The sequence below is a fragment of the Salvelinus sp. IW2-2015 genome, linkage group LG31, assembly GCF_002910315.2.
Source record: "Salvelinus sp. IW2-2015 linkage group LG31, ASM291031v2, whole genome shotgun sequence".
Taxonomy (NCBI): Eukaryota; Metazoa; Chordata; class Actinopteri; order Salmoniformes; family Salmonidae; genus Salvelinus; species Salvelinus sp. IW2-2015.
The window spans coordinates 14,088,558-14,114,450 of record NC_036870.1 but is presented as its reverse complement, the minus strand read 5'-3'; the positions used below and the strand labels follow the sequence as shown (position 1 = coordinate 14,114,450).

Here is a 25,893-nt window from a genome sequence, read left to right as displayed (position 1 = left end):
GCTTCTCAACAGTTTTTACCCCCAAGCCATATAGACTTCTGAACAGGTAACCAATGGTTACCCGGACTATTTGCATTGTGTGCCCCCCCCCCCCCCCCCCCAACCCTCCTTTTACGCTACTGCTACTCTCTGTTCATCATATATGCATACTCATTTAACCATACCTAACATGTACATACTACCTCAATAAGCCTGACTAACCGGTGTCTGTATATAGCCTTGCTACTCTTATTTTCAATTTTATTTTTCACTGTTGTTCTATTTCTTTACTTAACTACAAACACACCACACCACACACACACACACACACACACACACACACACACACACACACCACACACACACACACACACAACACACACACACCTATCTATTCCACATTCACGGATTTCAGCCAGCCACGAGGCACTACAAAAGACAGTTGTGACGACACAGCACATTACTGTACAGACAAAACATGCTTACTTACAGTTCTAACCAAAATGAGTGCTGGAGAGGAGAGGTAATATCGAACGTACCACACGTACCTTTTTTTTCGCACTATTGGTTAGAGCCTGTAAGTAAGCATTTCACAGTAAGGTCTACACCTGTTGTATCCGGCGCACGTGACAAATAAACTTTGATTTGATTTGATTTGAATTGTGGTTTATTTGGTAACATTTCATAGTGTGACTGATTTTACTAATTGCATTGTACAAAGTTAGGGGTGCGCTATTTGATAGATTCCCCCTCCTCCCCTACCTCGGGCTTCCAGTGGGGAGACCTGAGGTCAACCTACCCCCGCCCCCCTCCCCATCTCGTAATTCTGAGTGGGAGACCTTCCCAGGCAGTAGCCTGCCTAGCTCACAAACTAGAATCAGGGTGCCCACTCCAACAAGGTTAATTGACCCAGAGTCCCACACGGTGACATAATATCATTGACGTGACGTGCAAATGAGCGATAGAATACCGATCGTGCAAATGTCACCTTTCTGAATTTTTTTGTGCGGTCGCCCCGTGCCAACCCCGGCAAAACGCCACCCTGAGCGGCTGCCCATGTCGTCTATACCTAAATCCACCACTGCTCTAAACTTCACTTAGTTGAATCGATCAGCATGAAGAACCATAACTGAAAGGTCAAGGAAACCAGTGACTTGAATCTTTGACATTTTCACCAACAGTCTATGGCATTTTCATGAGGTGATCCCTCTCTGCTGAGGACTATGGCTTAAGTTAATTCAATCAAATATATCATTATGTTCTGTATACTGATTCTTGATCATCGTTAGTTCTCTGACAAAGTACCATTCAGACTGACAGACAGTTGTCACTGTTGTGCCTTGTCACTTTGGAACAGAAACGCTTTGAACAATCGTAACCTTTGTCGCTTTGCACCTCCCATTTAGGCTTAAATGTGTAACATATTTACCCTCAAGTTTAACATAGAGTGCCATAGCTGGTGGTAACACCGCCAACTCCAGAAAACACATATTTGTAAGACCTTGGTTATATTGGCATTTCTGTTCCCTAACTTCTAAATAAATGTCAAAAAAATGCTAAAGGACAAGGGGATTCCATTCTCCTTTATAATCAGTGCAACATAGTAAGCCATCCCTTTTCAACATTACAGGTAACATTACGATATTAGTTACAGTTGTCAAGAGGTTTCGGTATGATTCACAACTAAACCCCTTTCTAATTGGCGAGAATCCCTGGCATGTTCAGCCCGTTATGCACAACATACAGCTTACGTATAGTGTAGCCCTCCCAATGTCCATTTAACATGGCTATTGAGAGGAAACCGTGCTAGGCTCCTCAATGAATGACTCCTGACTCCCAGTCTGTTGCTTGTCAGTTTCCTGAGGGTTCCCGATTGCATAATTCTTAGGAAAACGAAGGCTAATTGTGTGTTTTTTTTTGGGGGGGGGGGGGGGGTCAGGAGTGGCATCGGAGCAACTTTCCAAATGTCATGGCCAAATCAACTGAAATCAACTCAGTTATTTGGTTTGACATGACATAAAGTTGATTTAAAGTTGACCTCCGGCAGGTCCAGGTTTCCGCACTATAGAGCAGGGTAGGAATGACCACTCTCTTAGACGTCAACTTTGGTCTTGGTGGTGATGTCATGGTGCTGCACACTCAATTTGACCAGATGCTTTGGAAATCGTCATATTGGATCAGTGACTTATCAGATATGGGAAACTGGGGGGGGTGTTTCATAGAAGAACACTGTTGGCTGTGATTGTAGGGTCAGGTGTGTACACCCGGTACTGGCTGATGTTGGACCTTTTGACTCTCTTCCTGCTATCCCGCTGTTAAGGTATGTAACCTGCAGAGGAGTTAAGAGATATGGAGACACAGTTGGGTTTGATCATTGGTTTGAACATTGACTGGCGATAGGGAGGAGTGGTTCCCCTCACTGCCCTGTAGGCAAGTACCAGAGTCTTGAACGTGATGTAATCTGCTTTTGGCAGCCAATGGAGGATGTGGAGTAGTGGGCGAGTGATGGCAGCGTTCATCATGCTTAATGGCTTGAAGAAGAAGTAGTGGAGTGYTGATGGGGCAGAATGAGAATGAGCCAGTTGGGATGACTAGGTGGCAATGGAGAAAAAAAAACTCTGGTACTTGTGAGTAAAGTCCATAGTAAAAATGATGGGCAGCAAACCCAAAGTAATCTTCAATCATTAATTTATTTCCCTGCTTTATTGTGTTTATACAAATATAGAAACATTTTCAGAGAGGGAAACAGTTGAAGGAGGGATGAAAGGTAGAGGTGGAATGGGGGATTGAACCTTGTCTCCAGGGTAGGTGGCAGCAGCGCTGGATCAACCAACAGCACCACTGACCACTGTGCGCATCTCACCTTTCATTACATAACACACAGTCATGGGATTTCTTGCCATAGGACATATATCTCGATATGAATCTGTATGACCATAATGTAACATGAACTGCTCTGAAGGACTTGGTTAAGGTCATATGGCTTGTGATGACAATGGACAAAATAAAAAGGATTATGTGAAAGGGGTCAATAAATATGGATAACCTATTTTTGCATAAAAATGCATCTTTCTGATACTGTTTTTCACATATTAAAATAAACTAATGAGCTTTATCTTATTACATATTGCAATATAGTCATATATTGTATAAGTCTTACAATGCATTATAACCACATCATAAATGCATATCTGCAGGCTTAAAATAGTGTTACCAACTGCATGTCTCTCTCCACTTCTCTCAAAATATTGTCAACAAACCAAGACCTGCCTTGCCTTCATAGTGCCACAACTATATCCTGAAGAAAACAGAGCGCATGCGACATCACTGCTCTCCGGGGTGACCACAGCTGTCCGTAGTGATTATGGTATGTGTATGTGACATCAAGCCAGAGCAGCGGAGCGGAGAAGTGGCCGGGGCTCCATTCAAATGAAAATCAATCATGCCTCTGAGGCACAACGCACCTCCGCCTCCGAAGCCCCGCGTTATGTGATTGGTTCATTGGGCGGGACCAACCTGCCAGCGCCGGTGAAAGCTGTTGTGTCAATGTCCATTCACTGACCGCGGGTGTCAGCAGGGACAACAATGACGCTGCATACCTAATGTCCGCTGTCCCTTCCGTTGGTCCTGAATAGGCAAAACAGTATTCTGAAAGTAGCTTTGGACGTGACCAGTTGCCAGCTCCGGCCAATACGCTGGACAAGGGATTCTAAAGAAGAGTAMAAATGTTTTAATAAAAGTGAATCACGTTTATTGTAAGCTCTCCAAAGAAGACATCTCAGCAAAAGCTTTCCAAAGACTCGTCTCAGCAATTGGAATATATATTTGTAAAAAAAAATTGGGGGGGGGGCAGAAGACATTTCAGCAAAGCCAAAATACTATTTTCTTTATTAGTAAAAAATGAACCGGCCAAGTATGCTGCTCGCCTGTTTGGCGGCGTTCATCTGTTTGAGTAAGTATGCCTTTTATTATATTATTTATGTGGTTATATGGGTTTGTTGTTTTTGCACTACAACTTTGTAGTGGGGGACTGGGGACCTATTGACAGGCGACAATGGTTCAGCGGTTCATTCTTCTGTCTGTGTTTACGAAGTTAGTGTGTAACAGTTGGCCTATAATTCATAGAAACTGCATGGTTTCTAATTGAACGTTTTTGTTCATTATTTAGTTTGTATAATTGAACAAAATCTGGTTATTCTGTTTCAATGGCCGTGTGTAAGACTATATGTATTTTCTTTATGTCGGCTCTACGTTTTGTTACACAGTATTTTCTCTCTTGATTTGAATTGATAGTGGTAGGCCTAGTTAAAGATGGATTTGGTCAGCTGCAATTAAAGTTTTATATGACGAGTCAAAGGGATGTGTATTTTCACATTTATGGGATGTGTACCACCAGCTTTTACGATATCTACAGATATTGATGGTTGTGTATTAGGAAGAAGACATACCAACTTGTTTTCATCTGATGCACAGCAAACTAATATTTAGCACCTGCTAAATATAATTAGCACGAACGAATGGTCCATTCCATTCCATTCGGATTTAATCAAGATAATTGGACATATGTGATCGATTTTAACTGCTATGATGTTGTAAATTTTATGGCTTTGAATTATATCAACAATATCCATCATATAGGTGCAATACGTTTTTGGAACTTGAAATAAAGTGTTGACCGAAGACGTCAAGTTCAAGTGGAAATTTGGATGTTGCGTTTTTCATTGAGTAGAACGCTTATTGACACTGATAGTAAAACCCAAATCAAACATATCTGATCAGGAAAGTGATAAATAATAAAATGTACATCGAAATAATTTATAGCTATGTATATCAGTGAATCCACAATGACAATGGATGGCTGAGAATGACCTGAAATAGGACTCAGATATTCATCAGCACACCTATTAGGCCTAATCAGTACCAGTGTTAAGCAGTGTGCATTCCCCCCCCTTTAATAAAAACAATGCGAACAGTATTGATTTGAGGATATTGAATCGAGGGGGGGCCTTATTTCGTATTACTCGGTTAATTACAATTGAAAACAGTAGCCCTACATTTGTATCCCGAAGGCCACCCCCTGGGAAACGACGTGGTTGATTAGGCTTAATTAATGAGGCTGTTAGCGCGCGTGCATAAACATGAGTGGAGTGTTGTGTGAGCCCAGTTTACACAGCTGTTCTGGTCGGGACCCTTGTCAGCTTGTTAATTGGATGATGAGTAGGCCTATCAATGATATAAGATTGTTGAGAAATACACGTCAGAAGAGTTTTACTTAACTTTCTCATAAACTGGTTCTATTACACGTATGTATTGTCTATTATCTATTAATGTATTGTTAATCATTTTACAACAATTTTGCTCTTTTCAGGATAACGTTCAATTTGTTCCTTTTCAGAGAACATTGAACACACACGTGTGTGTGCCTTATATTGGAGTTAGGGTATGCCTATGTGATTATATGGGAATCTGTTTGGATACAACCTTTATAAGGTGGGGAAATGTGCCAACTAATGCACTTGTTTGAAATGAGGATCTCCTTCACTTGCGCATCGTCATGCAAATTGTTATTTATTTATTTATGTTGACCCCTTCCCCTTCCATCCATTGCTGATGTAGAGTTCATCTTCCAACTCAAACTTAAAAAGAAGTGGCTATTTTGTTTTACCTTTTTTCAAGTCAATGATAAATATCAAGACCAAATCTGGCGATATCAAATGAGTTGAAGAGGCCAGGGGTAGTTTGATTAGGCCTATACATAATTTGCCTAACACATACACCACATTGGATTTACAGATAGGAACAACTCTCTTCAACCCTAGAATGTGATGATCACCTCTCCAAATCAAAGTCAAGTTAATTTCAGCTCCTTTCAGAACAGTACCAAAAAAATCACCCCCTCTTGTAACAAACTAAGAAATTAATAAGCCTAACAACTAATATAAAAASTGAATATCAAGAAACTAAGATGTAACATTTCATATGCTTTAAAAAGTTAAGGCCTAACTTAAAATAAGCTCTAGGCCCAATTTTCAGGGTCCAGTGTGTTGCGGTCCTTTGTATTGTAATCAAATCAGGCCTCATATAGTATCCCATCCAAACAACAACTCATTGAAGGAGCAGAACTGGTGTTCTGGGATAGTTGGACTGGAGAAAGGGGTCGAGGGAGGGACCTATGACCTTTCTGGGAGAAAGAGGGGGCTGTTGTGACCTAGGGGGGTGGGTTAGGGTGGGGAACTTAACCCTTGGGGTCCCCCTCCTGGTCAATGGAGTGATTGGTGATGGGGGGACAAGAAAAGCCCAGGAGACAATGGCTAGGCGCCTCACCCCGCCCCAGTTGTGATCTGACCTTCACACACCCTCATCTCCATAACACTGGCCCCACTCCCTCTCTGTGATCTGGCGCAGATTGAGACCTTATTAAAAAGGCTGTGTGTGTGTCCGTCAAGGGTAATCCTCCCACAGTTGCCCGTGACCATGTCCACATCACATCTCCACACAACACACACACACACACACACACACACACACACACACACACACACACACACACACACACACACACACACACACACACACACCACACCACACACCACACACACACACACACACACACACACACACACAACACGCACACGCACCACACACACACACTGTCCAGAGGTAGCTAGATATAGGGATAACACCATAGGACCCCTCCAAGTCCAACAAGACACCCCATTGGTATAATCCACACAGGGACAATAGCCCTGTGCTGGGCCACTGCTCCATCCCTCCATACAGCATTAAAGGAGGGCAACATCTCTATCCTCCTAGGGCTTATAGTAATACATAGTAATACAGCAGATCTTCTCTGCTGAAGGTACAATTATGGGGGCCAATGTGACAGGCATATCGCAGCATGAGTCTGAGGGAGCTAATCCAACCCCAGAATCCATGGGGTTGGATCAGAACCTAATCCAACCCCAGAACCCTCAAAACATAACCTAGTGTGATTTTTCAGATACATTCGGAATGGTATTGGATGATATTAGCATATCACAATCCCTACAGATGTAGGATCTTAATTTGAGCCAATTTGCTACAGCAGGAAAATAATCCTGGAGCAACAGGAAATGTTATTATTATAGGTGTTGATACATTAGGGAAATTGAGTCTGACATTTCAAAGTGAAAATTATAAACATCAGAAGCCTTTTTAAACCTCAAATACACTACAAGGGTCAAATTAAGATCCTACATCTGTAGGTGCTTAAATAGTGTAAGTGTTTAATAGTGTGAGTTCACCTAGGCTACTAAAGAGTTACCTGGCCTTAACAGAGGTTCAATCTACTCTTCCTGTGTGGCAGAGCAGCTCCCATTTGATTGGCTGCTGCATGAGCGGTGGCAGGTAGCCTAGTGGTTAGAGAGTTGGGCCAGTAACCAGAAGGTTGCTGGATTGAATCCCCGAGCTGACAAGGTAAATATCTGTCATTCTGCCCCTGAGCAAGGCAGTTAACCCACTGTTCCCTGGGCGCCGAAGACTTGGATGTTGATTAAGGCAGCCCCCCACACCTCTCTGATTCAGACACATTTCAGTTGAAGGCATTCAGTTGTACAACTGACTAGGTATCCCCTTTTCCTTCTATAGTCTTCCCCGTCACTGACACTCACTAATGGGATGATGGGGACAGAGGAGTCCCTGTCATGATCTGCTAATTGATGCTACTGACATTTCTAATTACACAAGCAGTAAGCACAAGCAGTAAGCACCATTGGGACATGCTATTGTATTCTTACAGCTTTGTCATCCAAACCGTTATCTGCAGAGAGTTATATACTGTACCATTTGCTATTTGTGGGCTATTAGTGGGACAAAACAGGCTTGCTATACAGCATATGAGATGCAGACAGTCATTTGAAGTTGGTGCAAACATAGAACACTGTCTGACACACTCCAATGGTTTCAGTAAGGCTTACGTGTGTTTATCATCAAGGGCACCTGGGACATTGGATATCGCTCTTGGCATGGGTGTTTATCAATAGACCGCCAGACAAATAGTGGCCTGATCGAACACCTGGTCAGTTAATCCTCTCTTGTATTAACGCTCGTTGTTTAACCCGAGCGCCAGTGTATACTACACACATTTGTTATTTTAATTAAAACACCCTCTGGTGATTACCGAGTGTGAGGTAACCTTTACAGAGGAGCTGGTGTTTTTAATTAAAAGGCTGCATCATTGTAGATTTTCATTAAGTCCCAACCCATCGTGTCGGTAAATAAAGTACAGACATATCAATGACAATTGTAGTGGTACCAACAGTGTACCTTGCTTGGTGCAATTTTCTGAAACCATATCCAGTGGTCATGACTGTGGTATCAAACCCAAAAACGAGGACATTATACTCAAAATTACCATAGAGGCTCTAAATACTTTAGCCAGTGTCCAATTCAAACAGACATTCAGACATGGAGAAGGCGAATAGAAGTATTAGTGACCCTGTCAATGATCAGACAATAGTTTTCAAACTCTGGGCCGAACTTTCAGGAACTATCTGAACTCATCCAATAAGAAAAGCTTGTTTTTGTTTTCCGTTGCAAAGCGTTTTTCTACAGTGTGCCCTGCTGATCACCACCCAGATACTGCAGGTATACCAGTAGATTGATTTGTCGAAAGCCTTTAGGCCCAGTGTGGTAGGACCTTACAAGATAGGGCCCTTTTTGTAGATTATTGTGTTATGTCCTAGGAGGACCCACCATGGCCCACAATGCCTTTCTTTGTTTAATGAGATTTCCTTGTTGGCTGTGTCGCCTTCTGCTTGCCCACATCCCAGTGATTAAAAACAAGAGGGCATGCAGTAAGGTCTCCTCCCCATTGCATTGGAGATGATTTCTTATTGATCCTAAGAGGGGTCTAGAGTTGGCAGAAATMTGTTCAGGTCCTTTTAAGACCTGTGTATTTGTCCATCCCCATCAGAAACAATCCAATCTACAAATGCAGATGGTCAATTCTGCTWTTTGACCTCTGGTGACCTTCTCCGGTGATATCAATCAGAACTGAGAGGATCAATAATAAAAAATAATAAAAAATTCATGGCTCTTTGTGTTGAGGTGGAGTGGAGGTGTTTTAAATTGAGCCTGGATTTTGTAGTTGATCKAAACACACAAATAGCATCAAATGTAAGGCTGCCAGTTAAATKTGTTAAGGTCTCCAGGTATGAAAACAATCCCACAACTAAGAAAGCCAAGCTCAAAAATAGCTGATTCATTGTTTTTTTCTCCCAATGAACTGGATGAATGGATAATATGGTGTGTCCATTACAATCAAAAGCAGTGCAGCAATTTGCATGCAGTGTTAGTTAATTGCCCCCCATTGCCATTTATAAGGGAGGAGTTCAAACATGGGTGGCACATGCTTAGCTTCCTCCTCAACATCAGAAACAGTGATGTCGTGTTTACTCCARTTTGAACTTGGCATATGCCAGCTAATGACGATCAATCCTTAAACAAAAGACTTGGGCGACTTGGGTGTGTCCCCCCCCCCCTCGCAAGCTCGTAGCCCGCTACAATAGCATGTTTGCATAACCACTAAAAGGAGGCGGCGGACTCGGAGCGAGGGAGAGAGTTTAACTCCCATTAGCGAGACAAAGGGGCGAGCTGCAGGGCACTGAGTCTCACGCCTCCCAGCGATTCCCATTTTCCAGACCCTGTTCCTTCAGGATTCCTCCCACAAGCTCCATAGCTCCCTAGCTCCGCATTCAGCCATTGTTTACTCCGGATCCCTCACTGCTTTAATGGATCTAATGGGGGAGAAGAGGGGAGAGGTGCATAGCATACATTTGTAATCCSACACAAAAAGCCGTGGTTTACTTTTTAGATAGGAAGGATGGAGTTTCAATAGCTTTTCTTACGTTTTTTAATCATTTTTTGGCCACAGAAATTGAAATTATAATCAGTTGTGAACCAAGTAGCCAAAGAAAGTCACAATGCACTTTTCTTAAATTTGCATTTTTTTACCATAAGATATTGCAAGACTTATTATCAGACATTATAAAAGCTCATAACAAGTTATATCAAGTTATAAAGCATTATGCCTGCAGGCTTTAAGTCAAGCACTACCAAACTTTTTATTTATTTTATTTTTAGACATTTTCAGCACAAGTGCAGCCTACATGTTGATGCGCTATTGATTATAAAACATAGGCCAATAGTGTCAGTAGATGCCTCGAATATGCCACCTGATTACTAATGTGAGACCAAATCTTCTCTCCTTGCCCCAACACTTCATTGCTCTTTAACAGCCCTGTAAAGTATGAGTTTCTCAGGCAACCCCTCCATCCAAGTCCATTCAATAGATTGTTTATTGCCTTATTAAAGCCTATAYCACTTTGTATGTACGTTTGGTCCAAGGCTCAGTTTTAATATACTGGTTCTTCAGTCACAGTGCAGCTGTAGCTGGCTGCCACTCAAACATAGATAAAGAGAGAGCGGGGTAAGGCTATGTGAGAGGAAGGCGTAACGCAATCAATGAGGGGATTTGCGTAGGTTTTGCCTTATCCCGGGTGCTCAGGCGCTCAGGACCCCCTTTCACTCACTCTCCCTCTCTTTTTGAGGGGTGGGTGGCTGGCTAAGATGATCCCTGGCCTCCATTACAATAGCCTGTAAAGTTCAGGGCCAATGGCCTAGGAGACAATGGTTTCCCAAGTGAGTGGGGGTTCGGGGCAGACCTGGTGGCCGGAAGCAAGCTGTCCCCTCCATCCCCCACTCCCCCCTTCCATCAACTCTCCTCCAACTCTCTCATGGCCCCTGAAGGGTTAGGGTCGCATCCTCCAGGATGGGGACTGGGTGGGGGATCCCCTGCTGCTCAGAAGAAGAAAAAACTAATTTCGGACCCTCCACCTCTGAAATTGGATTAATCCTCTAATTTGAGCACTCCATCCCACATCAATATAAGAACATATCACATAGGTTATAGTGGATGATTAGCATAGTTGGATCAACATTTGGTAATCTTACAGAGAGAGAGCACATGTGGGCAAACTTCAAAGGCCTTAATCTAGCACCCTATTGCCTTGTCACTAGCTAGCAATATGTAGCAGCCAAGGCCATAGTGATTACATTGCTGCCTTGAAGGCATCATATCACCCAGATTAGGGCCATGTGTATGTGTTTATTGGCATACAAAAGAAGGGGACCACTGATCGATCTCTTTGTTGATGCGTCAAGAAGCAATGTCTAATGCAGAAAGGCTATAGAGATGCATATTATTATCGTGGCTATTCAGTGCAAAGTTGGGTTGAGGCCTAGCCATTTGAACACATCTTAGAGAGCCATATATCTCAAATATTTTGCTCTATTATACTGATATAGTGCCTTCTGAAAGTATTCATACCTCTTGACTTATTCCACATTTTGTTGTGTTTGCTTAAATTGAAAATGTATTCAATAATACATTTTCTCACCCATCTACACACAATACCGCATAATGACAAAATGAAAACATGTCTTTAGACATTTTAGCAAATGTATTGAGAAATAAATACAGAAACATCGCATTTACATAAGTATTCACACCCCTGAGTCAATACACATTACTCTTAAAAGATTTTCAAGACGATTTAAGTCAAAACTGTAACTAGGCCACTCAGGAACATTCAATGTTGCCTTGGTAAGCAACTTCAGTGTATATTTGGCCTTAGGGTTTAGGTTATTGTCCTGCTGAAAGGTGTCTGTTGGAAAGCAGACTGAACCAGTTTTCCTCTAGGATATGCCTGTGCCTACCTCTATTCCGTTTCTTTTTATAAAAAAAAACTCCTTTAACATGATGCAGCCACCACCATGGTTGAAAATATGATGAGTGGTACACAGTGAAGTGCTGTGTTAGATTTTCCCCAAACATAACGCTTTGTATTCAGGACATAAAGTAAAGTGCCTTATTGGGAAAGGGGATACATAGTCAGTTGCACAACTGAATGTATTTTCTGCATTAACCCAACCCCTTTGAATCAGAGAGGTACAGGGGGATGCTTTATTTGACTTCATCAGTGCCCAGGTTGCAGTTTTTGGAGGTTAACTGCCTTGCTCCAGTGCAGAACAACAGATTTTTACCTTGTCGTCTCGGGATTTCAATCCAGCAACCTTCCGGCAACCTTTTGTAATATTTTTATTCTGTACAGCCTTCCTTCTTTTCCCTCTGTCATTTAGGTTAGTATTGTTGAGTAACTACAATGTTGTTGATCCATCCTCAGTTCTCTCTTATCACAGCCATTAAACTCTGTAACTGTTTTAAAGTCACCAGTGTGAAATCCCTGAGCGGTTTCCTTCCTCTCCGGCAACTGAGTTAGGAATGATGCCTGTATCTTTTTAGTGACTGGGTGCATGGATACACCATTCAAAGTGTAATTAAAAACATCACCATGCTCAAAGGGATATTCAATGTGTGGTTTAAAAAATATATTTACCCATCAACCAATAGGTGCCCTTCTTTGCGAGGCATTGAAAAACCACCCTTTTCTTTGTAGTTGAACCTGTGTTTGAAATTCAATGCTCTATACTGAGGGACCTTACAGATAATTGTATGTGTGGGGTATAAAGATAAGGTACACTGTTATTCTACACAGAGTGAGTCTGTGCAACTTTATGTATCTTCTACGCATATTTTTACTCCTGAACTTATTTAGTCCGTAACAAAGGGGTTCAATACTTTTAGCGTTTCATTTTTTATTAATTTGTAAAAATAAACATTTCACTTTGATATTAAGGGGTATTGTGTTTAGGCCAGTGATACCAAATTCAGGCCGTAACACAGCAAAATGTGGAAAAAGTCAAGGGGTGTGAATACTTTCTGAAGGCACTGTATACACTATATATACAAAAGTATGTGGAAAATTAGGGGATTCGCTTTTTTAGCCACACACGTTGATGACAGGTGTATAAAATTGAGCACACAGCCATGCAATCTCCACAAACAAATATTGGCAATAGAATGGCCTTACTGAAGAGCTCAGTGACTTTCAATGTGGCACCGTCATAGGATGCCACCTTTCCAACAAGTCAGTTCGTCAAGTGTGGTTATTGTGAAGTGAAAACGTTTAGGAGCAACAACGGCTCAGCCATGAAGTGGTAGGCCACACAAGCTCACAAAACTGAACCGCTGAGTGCTGAAGCGCATAGCATGTAAAAATCGTCTGTCGTCTGGTTGCAACACTCACTACCGAGTAACAATCTGCCTCTGTCAGCACAAGAACCGTTCGTCGGGAGCTTCATGAAATGGGTTTCCATGGCCGAGCAGCCACACACAAGCCTAAGATCACCATGTGCAATGCCAAGCATTGGCTGGATTGGTGTAAAGCTCGTCGCCATTGGACTCAGTGGAGCAGTGGAAATGCGTTTTCTGAAATGATTAATCAAGCTTCACCATCTGGCAGTTTGACGGAGGAATTGGGGTTTGACGGATGCCAGGAGAACGCTACGATGCCCGAATGCATAGTGCCAACAGTAAAGTTTGGTGGAGGAGCAATAATGGTTTGGGGCTGTTTTTCATGGTTCTGGCTAGGCCCCTTAGTTCCATTGAAGGGAAATCTTAACGCTACAGCATACAATGACATTCTAGACGATTCTAATGTGCTTCCAACTATGTGGCAACAGTTTGGGGAAGGCCCTTTCCTGTTTCAGCATGACAGTGCCCCCGTGCACAAAGCGAGGTCCATACAGAAAAGGTTTGTCGAGGTCGGTGTGGAAGAACCTGACTGGCCTGCACAGAGCCCTGACCTCAAACCCATCGAACACCTTTGGGATAACTGCGAGCCAGGCCTAATCGCCAAATATCAGTGCCCGACCTCACTAATACTCTTGTGGCTGAATGGAAGCAAGTTCCCGCAGTAATGTTCTGACATCTAGTGGAAAGKCTTCCCAGAAGAGTGGAGGTTGTAATAGCAGCAAAGGGAGGTCCAACTCCATATTAATGCCCATGATTTTGGAATGAGATGTTCGACGAGCAGGTGTCCACATAATTTTGGTAATGTAAGGTACTGTCTGTTGTATGTGATATATTGGTCTGAGCTAAACTTGGAACCTGACTTTGCCATTTTGGACCTATAGAAGCTTATAGGGAAAATCCACTCAAAATCTATCTTTTGGTATTTTTCTCATTWGTCCACTGTTGAAACATTCTCAAAATGTTTTGCATGTCAGCAGTCAAGTTTTCAAGATATTGGACTTTCAAGAAGCAAAGTGTCACCGGCCACATCATCATGAGGATGCAAGATGAAAGACTTGACAGCTGACAAATATTTTGTGACTCTATCAACAGTGGACTAACGGAAAWATATATATATATCGTTTTGGAGTGAAGTTTTCCTTTAAGGCTTGGCAAGTCACATTTAGAATAGAGGTGCCCTTCTGTCCAAAGTAAAAGTAATGTCTTCATTCTCCAGTTTGTGGGATTTGTTCCTTTTTATATACTCTTTGGCCAGGGCTGTCTCCTAACAGTACATCAGTTCATTTTTTTGCAATGGAAGACATCATTACTGATATTGACCTTGTGGTTCAGAAATAGAAGAAGAACCCACACTTGATCGATACAAATGTTTATCAATATCACAGACACCAATAACATAAAATAGCCACCTGTATCTTATACATCACTTACCCTGTCGTTCACAACCCCATATCATATTACCCCTTCCCCCACACCCCTATATTGTCAAGATTGACATTGGCCTCTAATGTCTTGCAACACCATGTGTTCGATAACTTTGGCCACAGAATGTGACGCAAGTCCCCCATTTTTTAAACGTTTTATTTAACCTTTATTTAACTAGCCAAGTCAGTTAAGAACAAATTCTTATTTATTCCCCCTGAATTTCATTAAAACCCCTATAAGGGAGGGGGAGCTGGTAGTAGAGGTGGGTGCGGGGCTGTAGCCAGCTGAGCTAGAGAACACCCACACCCCACCCTACCCCTTGCTACATCTGCTGGGTGTGACTTAACTCATTATAATGGGTGCAGATGCAGGGACTCTCTGATCAAATCAAATCAAATTGTATTGGTCACATACACATGGTTAYCAGATGTTATTGCGAGTGCAGCGAAATGCTTGTGCTTCTAGTTCCGACAGTGCAGCAATATCTAACAAGTAATCTAACAATTCCACAACAACTACCCAATACACACAAATCTAAGTAAAGGGATGGAATAAGAATATGTACATATAAATATATGGATGAGCAATGACCGACCGGCATAGGCAAGATGCAATAGATGGTATAAAATACAGTATATACATATGGGATGAGTAATGCAAGATATGTAAACATCATTATTAAAGTGGCATTAATAAAGTGACTAAAATCCATTTGTTAGAGTAGCCAATGATTTCAAGTCTGTATGTAGGCAGCAGCCACTCTATGTTAGTGATGGCTGTTTAACAGTCTGATGGCCTTGAGATAGAAGCTATTTTTCAGTCTCTCGGTCCCAGCTTTGATGCACCTGTACTGACCTCGCCTTCTGGATGATAGCGGGGTGAACAGGCAGTGGCTTGGGTGGGTGTTGTCCTTCAAGATCTTTTTGCCCTTCCTGTGACATCGGGTGCTGTAGGTGTCCTGGAGGGCAGGTAGTTTGCCCCCGGTGATGCATTGTGCAGACCGCACCACCCTCTGGAGAGCCCTGTGGTTGTGGGCGGTGCAGTTGCCGTACCTTGCAGTCATACAGCCCGACAGGATGCTCTCAAATGTGCATCTGTAAAAGTTTGTGAGGGTTTTAGGTGACAAGCCAAATTTCACCACACTGTCTGTGTGGGTGGACCATTTCAGTTTGTCCGTGATGTGGACGATGAGGAACTTAAAACTATCCACCTTCTCCACTGCTGTCCCAACGATGTGGATGGCCTTGAGACACCAGGTGGGTGCAATTATTTACCAGGTGGATGTCACAATGTCACAGGGACAAGCTGAAACCTTTATCAGGGTGTGTTGGAGAAAAGGACTGCTGTCATCTCAGGCTGTGGGAATGGCTTATGGCTCTGCGATGCATTTATGGATGAAGTTTGGTCATGGTTGACTGGGCTATGTTGGAGAGGATTTAATTTGAATATGCTCTGATTTGATTGGTTGTTTCACAACCTTGTTCAACCAGCAGATCACTTGTGATCAACCCTGCACAATAACAATTTTCTATACTTGCAAACATGATCACAAGGAACAGATTGTAATTTTACTGTAGGATCAGAATCAGTAGATCTATCTGTATATGTTATGAATAAAGTCAAAATCAGTCCTGAAGGTTATGAGATATCTTGTAGTATTTGTCCTGCTGCAATCAAGAGATGCGTCAACAGACTCCGTAACATATTCTCTGCTCAATAGTGTGGTATACGATGTATATATGTTAACAGAACTAGACAATCATTTGTGCCAGGTGTGATATCCCTCTTAAATAGCTCCGGCTAATGTTCCTTTCGACTCAGTAAGGCCAGCAGGCTAGTCTTTAAAAAAAAATGTTTTATTGGTATGTAACTGTTATGAAAGTTTTATTGTCAATTTTGTTTTCTATTTAAATGCCACTTTAAACGTGTATATGACACTGCAACACAATTTACCCATGGGGACAATAAAGTAAGTAAGTAAGTATATCGTAAAAAACGATTGACTTGCACTATTTACGTATTTAGATGGGGCACACATGCCATTTGATAGAGTGCTCAAACTCAACTCTGGACCTTGAATCCAGTTCCACTGTGTTTTTTCATTGTTCCCCTCTAATCAAAGATTGATTTTGACCTGAGACACCAGGTGGGCGCAATTAATTATCAGGTAGAACATAAAACCAGCAGGCTGCAGACCTTGTAGAGTAAGAGTTGAATACCCCTGGAATAGAACATTGATACAGGCACATTTAAAAGCCATAGCATAGCCTTCAATAGAGATGAACCAGTTTTGGTTGTTTTAGGGTTTGAAATGGTAGTTGAAGTTTCGGCTTAATGTGGATGTTAGGATGAGAGAATACCCCGTTGTTAAACTATAGAAGTCCATGGTTCTTAAGGAAAATTGGCTAAATAATACAATTTATATGAAATTGTAAAATTAAGTTTGCACAGAGGACACTAATCAAGTGGAGTGGTCACCGGAAAGAAGAGGATGAAGAGAGGATTTTTGAGAACATTGTTGTTACAATTAAAGTCAAGGGCAAAAGTCATGGATGTGAGACCACAGCTTTGCCAGGTGCTGGATGGAAGGGTGTGAAGGTGTGATGTGATTGTGGTGGCGGTCAGAGGGAGGAGGGGACGGCTCTGTAGATGAGAAGAAAGGGGGGGAGTTCGCTATAGTTTTGATAAATGGATGCAAAAGTTCTCCATTAACTTGATGGTGCATCTCATCATGCAAGTTCAAGAGCATGGGGCTTTGAGGGTGTGTCACTTTCTCACTCCTTTTTTCCTCCCCACCTCAACAGCTGGGAGAAAGGGAGCGGCCATCTCGAGGGGTCAAGGTGGGGCAGGGGTTTTTGAGTCTGTTTGCCCCCAAAAAGATGAAGAAAATGGAGAAGACTTGCCGTGTCGGCGGGGTCAACTTCGAGAGGGGAATGGGGTGATTCAGTGGCATGGGAAAGTCACCCCGGAGCCTTGGTGAAAAGGATGCAGGGATGCGGGGGGGAATTAGAGGGGCAGATGGCCCCCATAGAGGGGTGTGTTGGTTTATGGTGATGAGAATTTCTAGGGGTTGTTAGGAGGTGGGGTAAGAACAAGTATGAGTGTCGTCACTACGCCATTGTCGCCGGTCTGCGCTTTGTTTAAAACCTCTTAGGGATCGGTCTGTGCTTGGTTTAATAGAAGTTCTCCTAACTTGACCCCACTAACCCTTGCTAGTCTTCTGCCTCCATCTCGGCCATTGTTCCTACCCTCCTTGGCTCAATGACTCCACGGCATTTGGTACTATTATTGTGGCCGGTTTCGGTAAAAGTCTTGTGGATGCAGAACTAACACAGCCATCAATCAGTTGGCCGGTGTAGAGTGTCAAATGCAGTTTTTGGGATTGGAAGAGTTCGCCCCTGGGGCGAACGTGGCTGTCCGTCTCTATTCTGGTCCCCTTCTGTGTTGTTGTGTCTACGTCTTTGCTTGGTAACACAGATACAGAGGGCATAGGACGGGAAACTTGGTGTATGAATGGATTAGAGACAGGCAAGGCTCCAGCCATGACATGCTCAGTGCCCCAGTCAGTACAAAGTGCTGTGAGGTGTAGTTTACAAGTTCAGTTTGAATTTTTTCGTTTACTAGATTGTCCCATAAGGTCCGATTATCAAGCTCCCTTACTGGTCTGTCCCCCTTACCTCATCTTATAGTGATTGGGTTGAAAGGTACTTTATGGGTAAACTACATAGCCAACATTGAGTTCTTTTGGGAATTGACTTATAGTGGGTGATTAGATAAACACATGCAATTGCATCACCAGTGTTCACAATAATAAACACAGTATTATCCTCCTCATCCTGGACTACATGACATCATTTCTCCCTGCTGTACTGGTCTACAAAATGAACCAACACTGATGTTCTCAACCCTAATTGCCAATGATCTTCTTCCCCCCTTTTCTAGATGTAGGTGGTGCCAAGGAGCTGGCATTCCTATTGGAGCCCAGTGACGTKATCGCTGTGCGGGATCGGCCGCTGATGCTGGACTGCCGGGTGGAGGGCGAGGGTACCATCTCGATCACGTGGCGCAGGAACGGGGTGCCCGTGGTTGTGGAGGAGCGGGTACAGGTGCTGCCCAATGGGACCCTCTTCATTCAGAGCTTCCAGAAACGACTAGAGAGAGGCGGAAGTGAGACGGACGTTGGAGAGTACGACTGTGCCGCCCAGAACCGCTTTGGCATGCTGGTCAGCCGCAAGGCCCGGGTTCAGCTTGCATGTGAGTTTCCCTCCCTTACATACTGTTTTACCTAGTGTCATTTATGTAATGGTGACCTACAGTATGTACCAGTCGCCTACACAACAGTCACTTATGTAGAGGGGATGTCCAACACTCAACGCACATACAATACACAGAAAACACTTCACCTATCTATCTATACACAACACAAGATAGCATAGTATTGAGTATAAAGGGAAATTGTTAATTTGCACTTGCTGAGATTGTTGTTCTCCACCTGCCAATCACTACTGGTGCTAATACAGTAGCTAAATAACTAATTTTAAAGACTATATCAATACAAAGATTACACATCTTGACTTATGGCCGAGGCGCCATTTTACAATTAACAAAACTATGCTTTCATTTTCAGTCAAGGGGAAAATATAAGAGTTACATAATACATCTACATTATAGTTTTAGAGTAGCCTTGAATAATCACATATGTTTGAGTGTGGTTTGCCAACACTCTTATGCCCTGTACACATTGTGTCGTATTTCATTACTCCATACTTCATCTTGACGGAGTCTTGCCCCGCTACTGAACGAACAAGTGTAGCGCAAGATGGTGGAGAGCCCTCTCGTTAGAGATTTATTTTGGGAGATTGCAAAATATTACCTTTTCATTCAAGGCAGGATAAATATATKGTTTCAGGAAATAATACATGTTTTGTTTAGTTACTTTGCAATCCCACTCTGTTGTGGACGTGCCCATTGAAATGCATGACATCCGGCGCAACGTAACGGAGTGCTTATGGGTAATGTGAATGAGGCTTTACAATTAGTAATATGTTCAATGTGTAGCCTGGCTACACAAACACATGATTAGTCAATAATATTCCCTTCTGAATGTGATTTAGAGAGAACCAGCAGCGAATGTTCCAGGGTAAGTCTACAAAAGTCATAAAAACTGTGGAGAGGTCAAAGCATGTCTTTTGTCCTATCGATAGGATATCACTAAATGTAGTCCCCTCTGTCAAAACAGGTAAGAGTCTGTTCTTAATGATGCTCCATACTGTAAACAACTTTGTCGCATACCTGGCAACCCAAGACCCCCTCGGACTCTATAGACTCTGTTATAAATGATGCTCCATGTTGAGAACACCTTAGTTGCATACCTGGCAACTTGAGACCACCTCAGACTCTTTCATCTCTTTTGTTTATTTGAGTCACTGTGGGTGATGAATGGTACACCCCACTAAGTGTACTGACACGTGGACATACACAAAACACACACACACACAAAACATATAGTGTTCAGACAAGATTTAAGATAAACACATTGCAACGCTGCTGGGCTTTTCACGCTTAACAGTTTCCCGTGTGTATCAAGAATGGTCCACCACCAAAAGGACATCAATCCAACTTGACACAACTGTGGGAAGCATTGGAGCCTGTGGAAATCTTTTGACACTTTGTAGTATCCATGCCCTGACAAATTGAGGCAGTTCTCAGAGCAAAAGTGGGGGGAAGGTGTTCTTAATGTTTATATTTTTGTATAATATTGTTGACTCTGCTGCATATCTTGGACCAGGTCTCCTCTTGCAAAATATAGCTTTTATCTCAATGAGACTAACCTGGGTCAATGAATGTTAAATGGGGATATATGTTTTGTTGTTCTTTCTTCCTTAGTTCTCCCTAAGTTCCATACCCACCCAGAGTCCATGTCAGTGGARGATGGCGGTGTGGCTCGCTTCAAGTGCCAGGTCAACAGTGTGCCTGAGGCCAACATCACCTGGGAGAGGGACAGAACCCCACTCAGTACCACCGACAACAGGTATCGTCATACTAATATATAGGTCTATACACTCACTCACACATCTAAAGAAATGGGTTATTGTTGGATGATTGCAAATTAACTTGGCGCTTGCCGTCACCATGCAAGAGAGTTTGCCATATTAGCGATGTAACTACCTTGCTGCAGATAGGCATTTTGAAAAAGTAGCTAACGTTTAAATTCTCAGATCAACTATGTCACATCTACTGTATGTGGGCACTAACACCTCTTTCAACTCCTCCCCCTCGCTTGTCTAGGTACACTCTCCTGCCCATGGGTATCCTCCAGGTGACTGGTGTGAGGCGGCTCGACGCCGGGGGGTACCGTTGTGTGGCCTCCAACATCGCCAACACACGCTTCAGCCACGAGGCTGTGCTCAATGTGACCGGTGAGTGGGAATGATCCCACTGCTCAATGGCGACTCTCCATTGATAGCGCATCTTATTCCAGGACTAGGCTTAATCTGTGTCTGGGAAACCAGCCCTTACAATATAGATCATATAATTAGAGGGACCTGGCTATAGTGTTCCAATGGGATTGTTCATGTTGCTTTTTTATCTATAATTTTAGTTGTTTGGGACACTCTCTAAATAATACTAAACTGACCATGTCTATGCTAATCACACAAATCGTGTTAAAAGTCCTATAGGTTTAAGCCAAAGTATGAACATGGTCTTACTCAGCTGAAGAAACGGTCTTACGGTAGTGTCTTATCTCTCTTTGTGTGTGTGTTTGTGTCCTTTTCCTTTCTCTATAGGTGGGGCTTCCAGGATCTACAAGGAGCCAGTTATCCTCTCTGGGCCCCAGAACCTGACCATCACTGTCCACCAGACAGCCATTTTGGAGTGCATCGCCACAGGGAATCCCCGGCCCATCGTCTCCTGGAGCAGGCTGGGTAACGACTGTTCTCATGCAATCAGAATAGCGTACAATGGCCTTAATTTCTACCATACTCAGATGAGTTAATGCTAGCAGCTAAACAATGATTTGATCTCTGTATCAGCTATTCTGCGTATTATGCACTATGTTGCTCTATAGACGGGTTAGCTGAGAACGTCATGAAAACGATGCACATGCTTCAATGGAGCAGAAGGCCTTTGTTTTTGCGAATCTGTATGGCCAGATAGCTAACAACAATGACAAGCAGCTGTCATGTGTGGAATCGTAATGGCTTGTTTCAGTTCGTTTTTTCTTGTTCTTGATACCATGCCTTGTTTTAAGGTGTTTTGACTGATGTCACGCCTATGCTAACATGACAAAAAATGGCTAGCAAGCTAACCAACCACTGTAACAATGTATTTATGTTTTCAATAAACATTGGAGACGGAATATAGTATAGTTCTTGTCAACAATCTAAGCCAAACCCGTTTTGCCACATAGTTGTGCATGTGTCGATTTTGTTGCTAAACAAACTTGATTTTAATTGTATGAACCCTGTGTTTTTTGTATTATGTTGGTCTATGTCTTATTCCTTTGTGTGTGTGTGTGTACATTTGTGTGCTCTCTCCAGATGGGCGCTCCATCGGGGTGGAGGGCATCCAGGTGTTGGGCACTGGAAACCTGATGATCTCGGACGTGTCGCTGGAGCACTCGGGGGTGTACGTGTGCGCCGCCAACCGCCCCGGGACCAGGATGAGGCGTACCGCGCTGGGAAGACTGGTGGTTCAAGGTGAGCTTCCTCCAAACACTTATACCCTTTTCCGACTACTGTGCAGAAGTAATGCGAGCCAAGCTGTACTGAGCTGGCCTGGTTTAGCATCCACCAATGTTGCTGGTACAGTGATGTGAAAATAAAATATCTGAGCCATCAGAGTACGGTTTAGGCCAACACAAGAGTCTGAAAATGGTAATACTGTACCTGCCTCACCTCACTAAAAGGCAGAGCCTGAAGGCTGAATCACAGTAAAGTTTCAATAACTCATTAGGAATTTATTAAACAGTAAGTGATATCCTCCAAGAATGCCTTTCCATATCACAGTGAGCCTTTGCCAATGATCATGACAACTGACCAGGACACTGACGGATACACAAGATCGCAGGATGGGGGAGGGGGGTTCATGTCCGGAAGGTGGGGTGGGGTGGGGGTGTGTGGGTGTAGGCTTTGGGCTTTTGGGACTGGCTGACCTCATCACATTAACCTGTTTTGAATTTGGCCATGACTTCTGCCAGGGAAGGGAAGGAAAAGGGGTGTGTTTCTGAGAGAGGAGTTGATACTCAAGCTCCACCCTCTCACCTCACCTTTGTCCCCCTTAGAGCTTTGAAGGGGGTAAGGTGGGAATGGGATTATTATTTATTTTTTTGTGACACTATTGGCGTGATAGAGACCCCGGGCTCCCACTTGTAATTAAGCATTGACGCTAGTCTCCAGCTGGACTTTGTGTGTGTGTCCACTGCTGCCACTACCTCAGTGACAAGGCCCATCCATCACCCAGCAACTGTCCATACGTTCACCCTCCTCATATTTCTAACTGTCATTACCCCCATTTTAATTGGCTATCCTAAGTGTTTCTCATTATACTAAGGACCACACAAGGGTCACAGCACCTCTGGTTAATGTGAGAGACCAACAGCATAATAGGAAAAAAATTGCCCTACCGTAAACAACTATGGAAAGGAAAGGGAAAGGGGGATACCTAGTCAGTTGTACAACTGAATGCATTCAACTGAAATGTGTCTTCCGCATTTAACCCAACCCCTCTGATAAGTTTATATTAGAATGTAATCATGTGTTTCCTCTCCTGCCTCTCTGGAAGCGATAATCGGCACTGAATATGTAACTGATATGTGCAATATATTGATGTTGATGTAATTTATCTAACATTGCATTTGCACTTTCAAAGTCAATCAATATATTGAAATATCCTTAGCTTTTCCTTAATGAACTAGCCAAATATAGCTCTTTTTAAGTACTTATTACAAAACCTAGTTACAATACCTGCGATAGATTAGCGTCCTGTCCAGTGGGTGTACTTGTACATAAAGCTGCCTCAAGCTCCTGCCCCTATGGGCGTTCTGGTTTGTACAAGTTTTGCTTACTTAGTTACAATAGCTAGCGGCTAGCAAACTGTTACAATACCTAGCTACCAACATGTTACCTAATACCAAAACAAAATGTAGCCTATAGCAACAAAATGTTACCTAATACCTAGCTAGAATAATATGACCTATAAAGTAAACTAGATCTCCATATATCCCTTCACCCCTATAATCCATTTAAATTACTCTACTTTGCACCCAGCTGTTAAGGCTCTCCCCATCCATGTTGTGTCAGCCTCTTTGACCTGGTCAATCAATAGTTCTCCCTATCAGTCTTTCACAAGTGGATTGGCCATGGAGGATGTGGTCTTTAATGTATTCATACATTTATTGATTGATTTCTCTCTATTTGTTAAAGAAAAAAGAACAAAGAGCTTTTTAGGATGGCGATCACATGAAATGGGTGAAATTATTGGTTCATGGACATTGTCAATGTCAAATACAGGCTCAAAGTGACCTAAAATCCCCCAATTCCCTTTTAAAATGTGATACTGGAGGTATATTCAGCTAGAATGTCCGCTTAATATTTGCTGATACTTGATACTGTTCTCAAAAGGTGTTTATGATACTGTTCTCAAAAAGTGGCTACAATCCACCACCATAGTATGGACTTAAATTTGCCATGTTGCATCCAATAGTAACAATACAAAGGTATTGGTTAGGCACAAATCATATAGAATAGCAATGGCCATGAGACTAATTACTTCACCTATTTTTAGCTCTCACATGTTCCCTATTCCTGCCAATAAGGCAAGTCTGATCATATAGAATAATATGAAATACTATGAGATATGATGCTATTAATATGTGAGACACCACTCAAGTTTAAAGTCCTACTTTGCAGTTGGAGACCCTTAGATATATGCACTGTGTAAAGGAGGTTATTGGAGGCCATAGAGGTCTGTTATTTCACACACTCTGTCCTCTTGACAGACAGTCCGTTTCCCTGTCCCTTCTGCTCTTAAACATTCCGGTCATGGTCATGATATGACGGGACAGGGGGACAGCCAGGATAGGACAGGACAGATGCAAGGCCAGAGATTTGGACAATGGGAGAGAAGTGAGAAAAAATAAGGGGCAGGATGTGCAGACGGTCATTGTGTGTGGGGAAGGGGGAGTGAGGGATCACCTCTCACCTTTAAACTGTGACCCCTTACCCCTGACCCCGTCCTAGGAAAATGGTCAAAGTCGGGGAATAGAGAGAGGGCGGAACACCGTACCGGGCAGGACAGATATGGAAGGAGAGAGAGAAGGGGGTGGGTTTTGGTGTGGAGGAGGGTAAGATTGATGTGTGTCCCAAAGAGAGAGGAGGGTGACCAGTCCCCATACCCTGCCATTCGTTACTACGGTTTTTGGGTGAGTGGGGAGGGGGGACAGTTGTTCTCGTCACAGCTGYATGTCAGGCGGTGGGGGCAGAGTTCAGAGGACACCGAGAGAGGGGGGACACAAATGGTGCAGGGCATTGTGTGATGACTGCTTTCTCTGAATGGAGGGCCGGTTAAATCATCCCCCTCATCCACTGCCTTCTTTGGGGTAGAACATTTTCATTTTAAAAATGTGGAGAAGGTTGGAATCGTTGAAAGGCTTTAAAATGCAGATCCCACAGCTGCCGGCTTACTGAGAGGGTCTTTTTCACATTAGATATGAGTGTCAGAATCAAACAGCATATATGTCAGAAAGTAGAACATACACTATATATACACAAAAGTATGTGGACACCCCTTCAAATTAGCGGATTCGGCTATTTCAGCCACACCCGTTGCTGGCAGGTGTATAAAATTGAGCACACCGCCATGCAATCTCCATAGACAAACATTGACAGGAGAATGGCCTTACTGAAGAGCTCATTGACTTTCAATGTGGCACCGTCATAGGATGCCACCTTTCCAACAAGTCAGTTCATCAAATTTCTGCCCTGCTAGAGCTTCCCACCAGTCAACTGTAAATGCTGTTATTGTGAAGTGGAAACGTCTAGGAGCTACAACGGCTCATCCGCAAAGTGGAAGGCCACACAAGCTCACAGAACGGGACTGCGGAGTGCTGAAGCGCGTAGCGTGTAAAAAATCATTTGTCCTCGGTTGCAACACTCACTACTGAGTTCCAAACTATCTCTGGAAGCAATGTCAGCACAAGAACTGTTCATCTGGAGCTTCATGAAATAGGTTTCCATGGCCGAGCAGCACACAAGTCTAAGATCACCATGTGCAATGCAAAGCGTCAGCTGGAG

The 25,893-nt window shown here is 43.0% G+C and overlaps 1 protein-coding gene across 2 annotated transcripts in view; it reads left to right on the top strand.

Moving 5' to 3' along the window:
* Positions 1-3,507: 3,507 nt before the first annotated feature.
* The window catches only part of LOC111956165 (immunoglobulin superfamily DCC subclass member 3-like), a 50,908-nt gene continuing 28,522 nt past the window's right edge, over positions 3,508-25,893 (top strand). For both annotated transcript variants that reach the window (XM_023976616.1, XM_023976615.1), the window contains exons 1-6: positions 3,508-3,931; positions 18,542-18,853; positions 20,486-20,630; positions 20,888-21,018; positions 21,388-21,525; positions 22,141-22,299. In XM_023976616.1, coding sequence (XP_023832384.1) covers positions 3,880-3,931; positions 18,542-18,853; positions 20,486-20,630; positions 20,888-21,018; positions 21,388-21,525; positions 22,141-22,299 — 937 coding nt within the window. In that variant the 5' untranslated portion in view covers positions 3,508-3,879. The remainder of the gene's footprint in view (positions 3,932-18,541; positions 18,854-20,485; positions 20,631-20,887; positions 21,019-21,387; positions 21,526-22,140; positions 22,300-25,893) is intronic.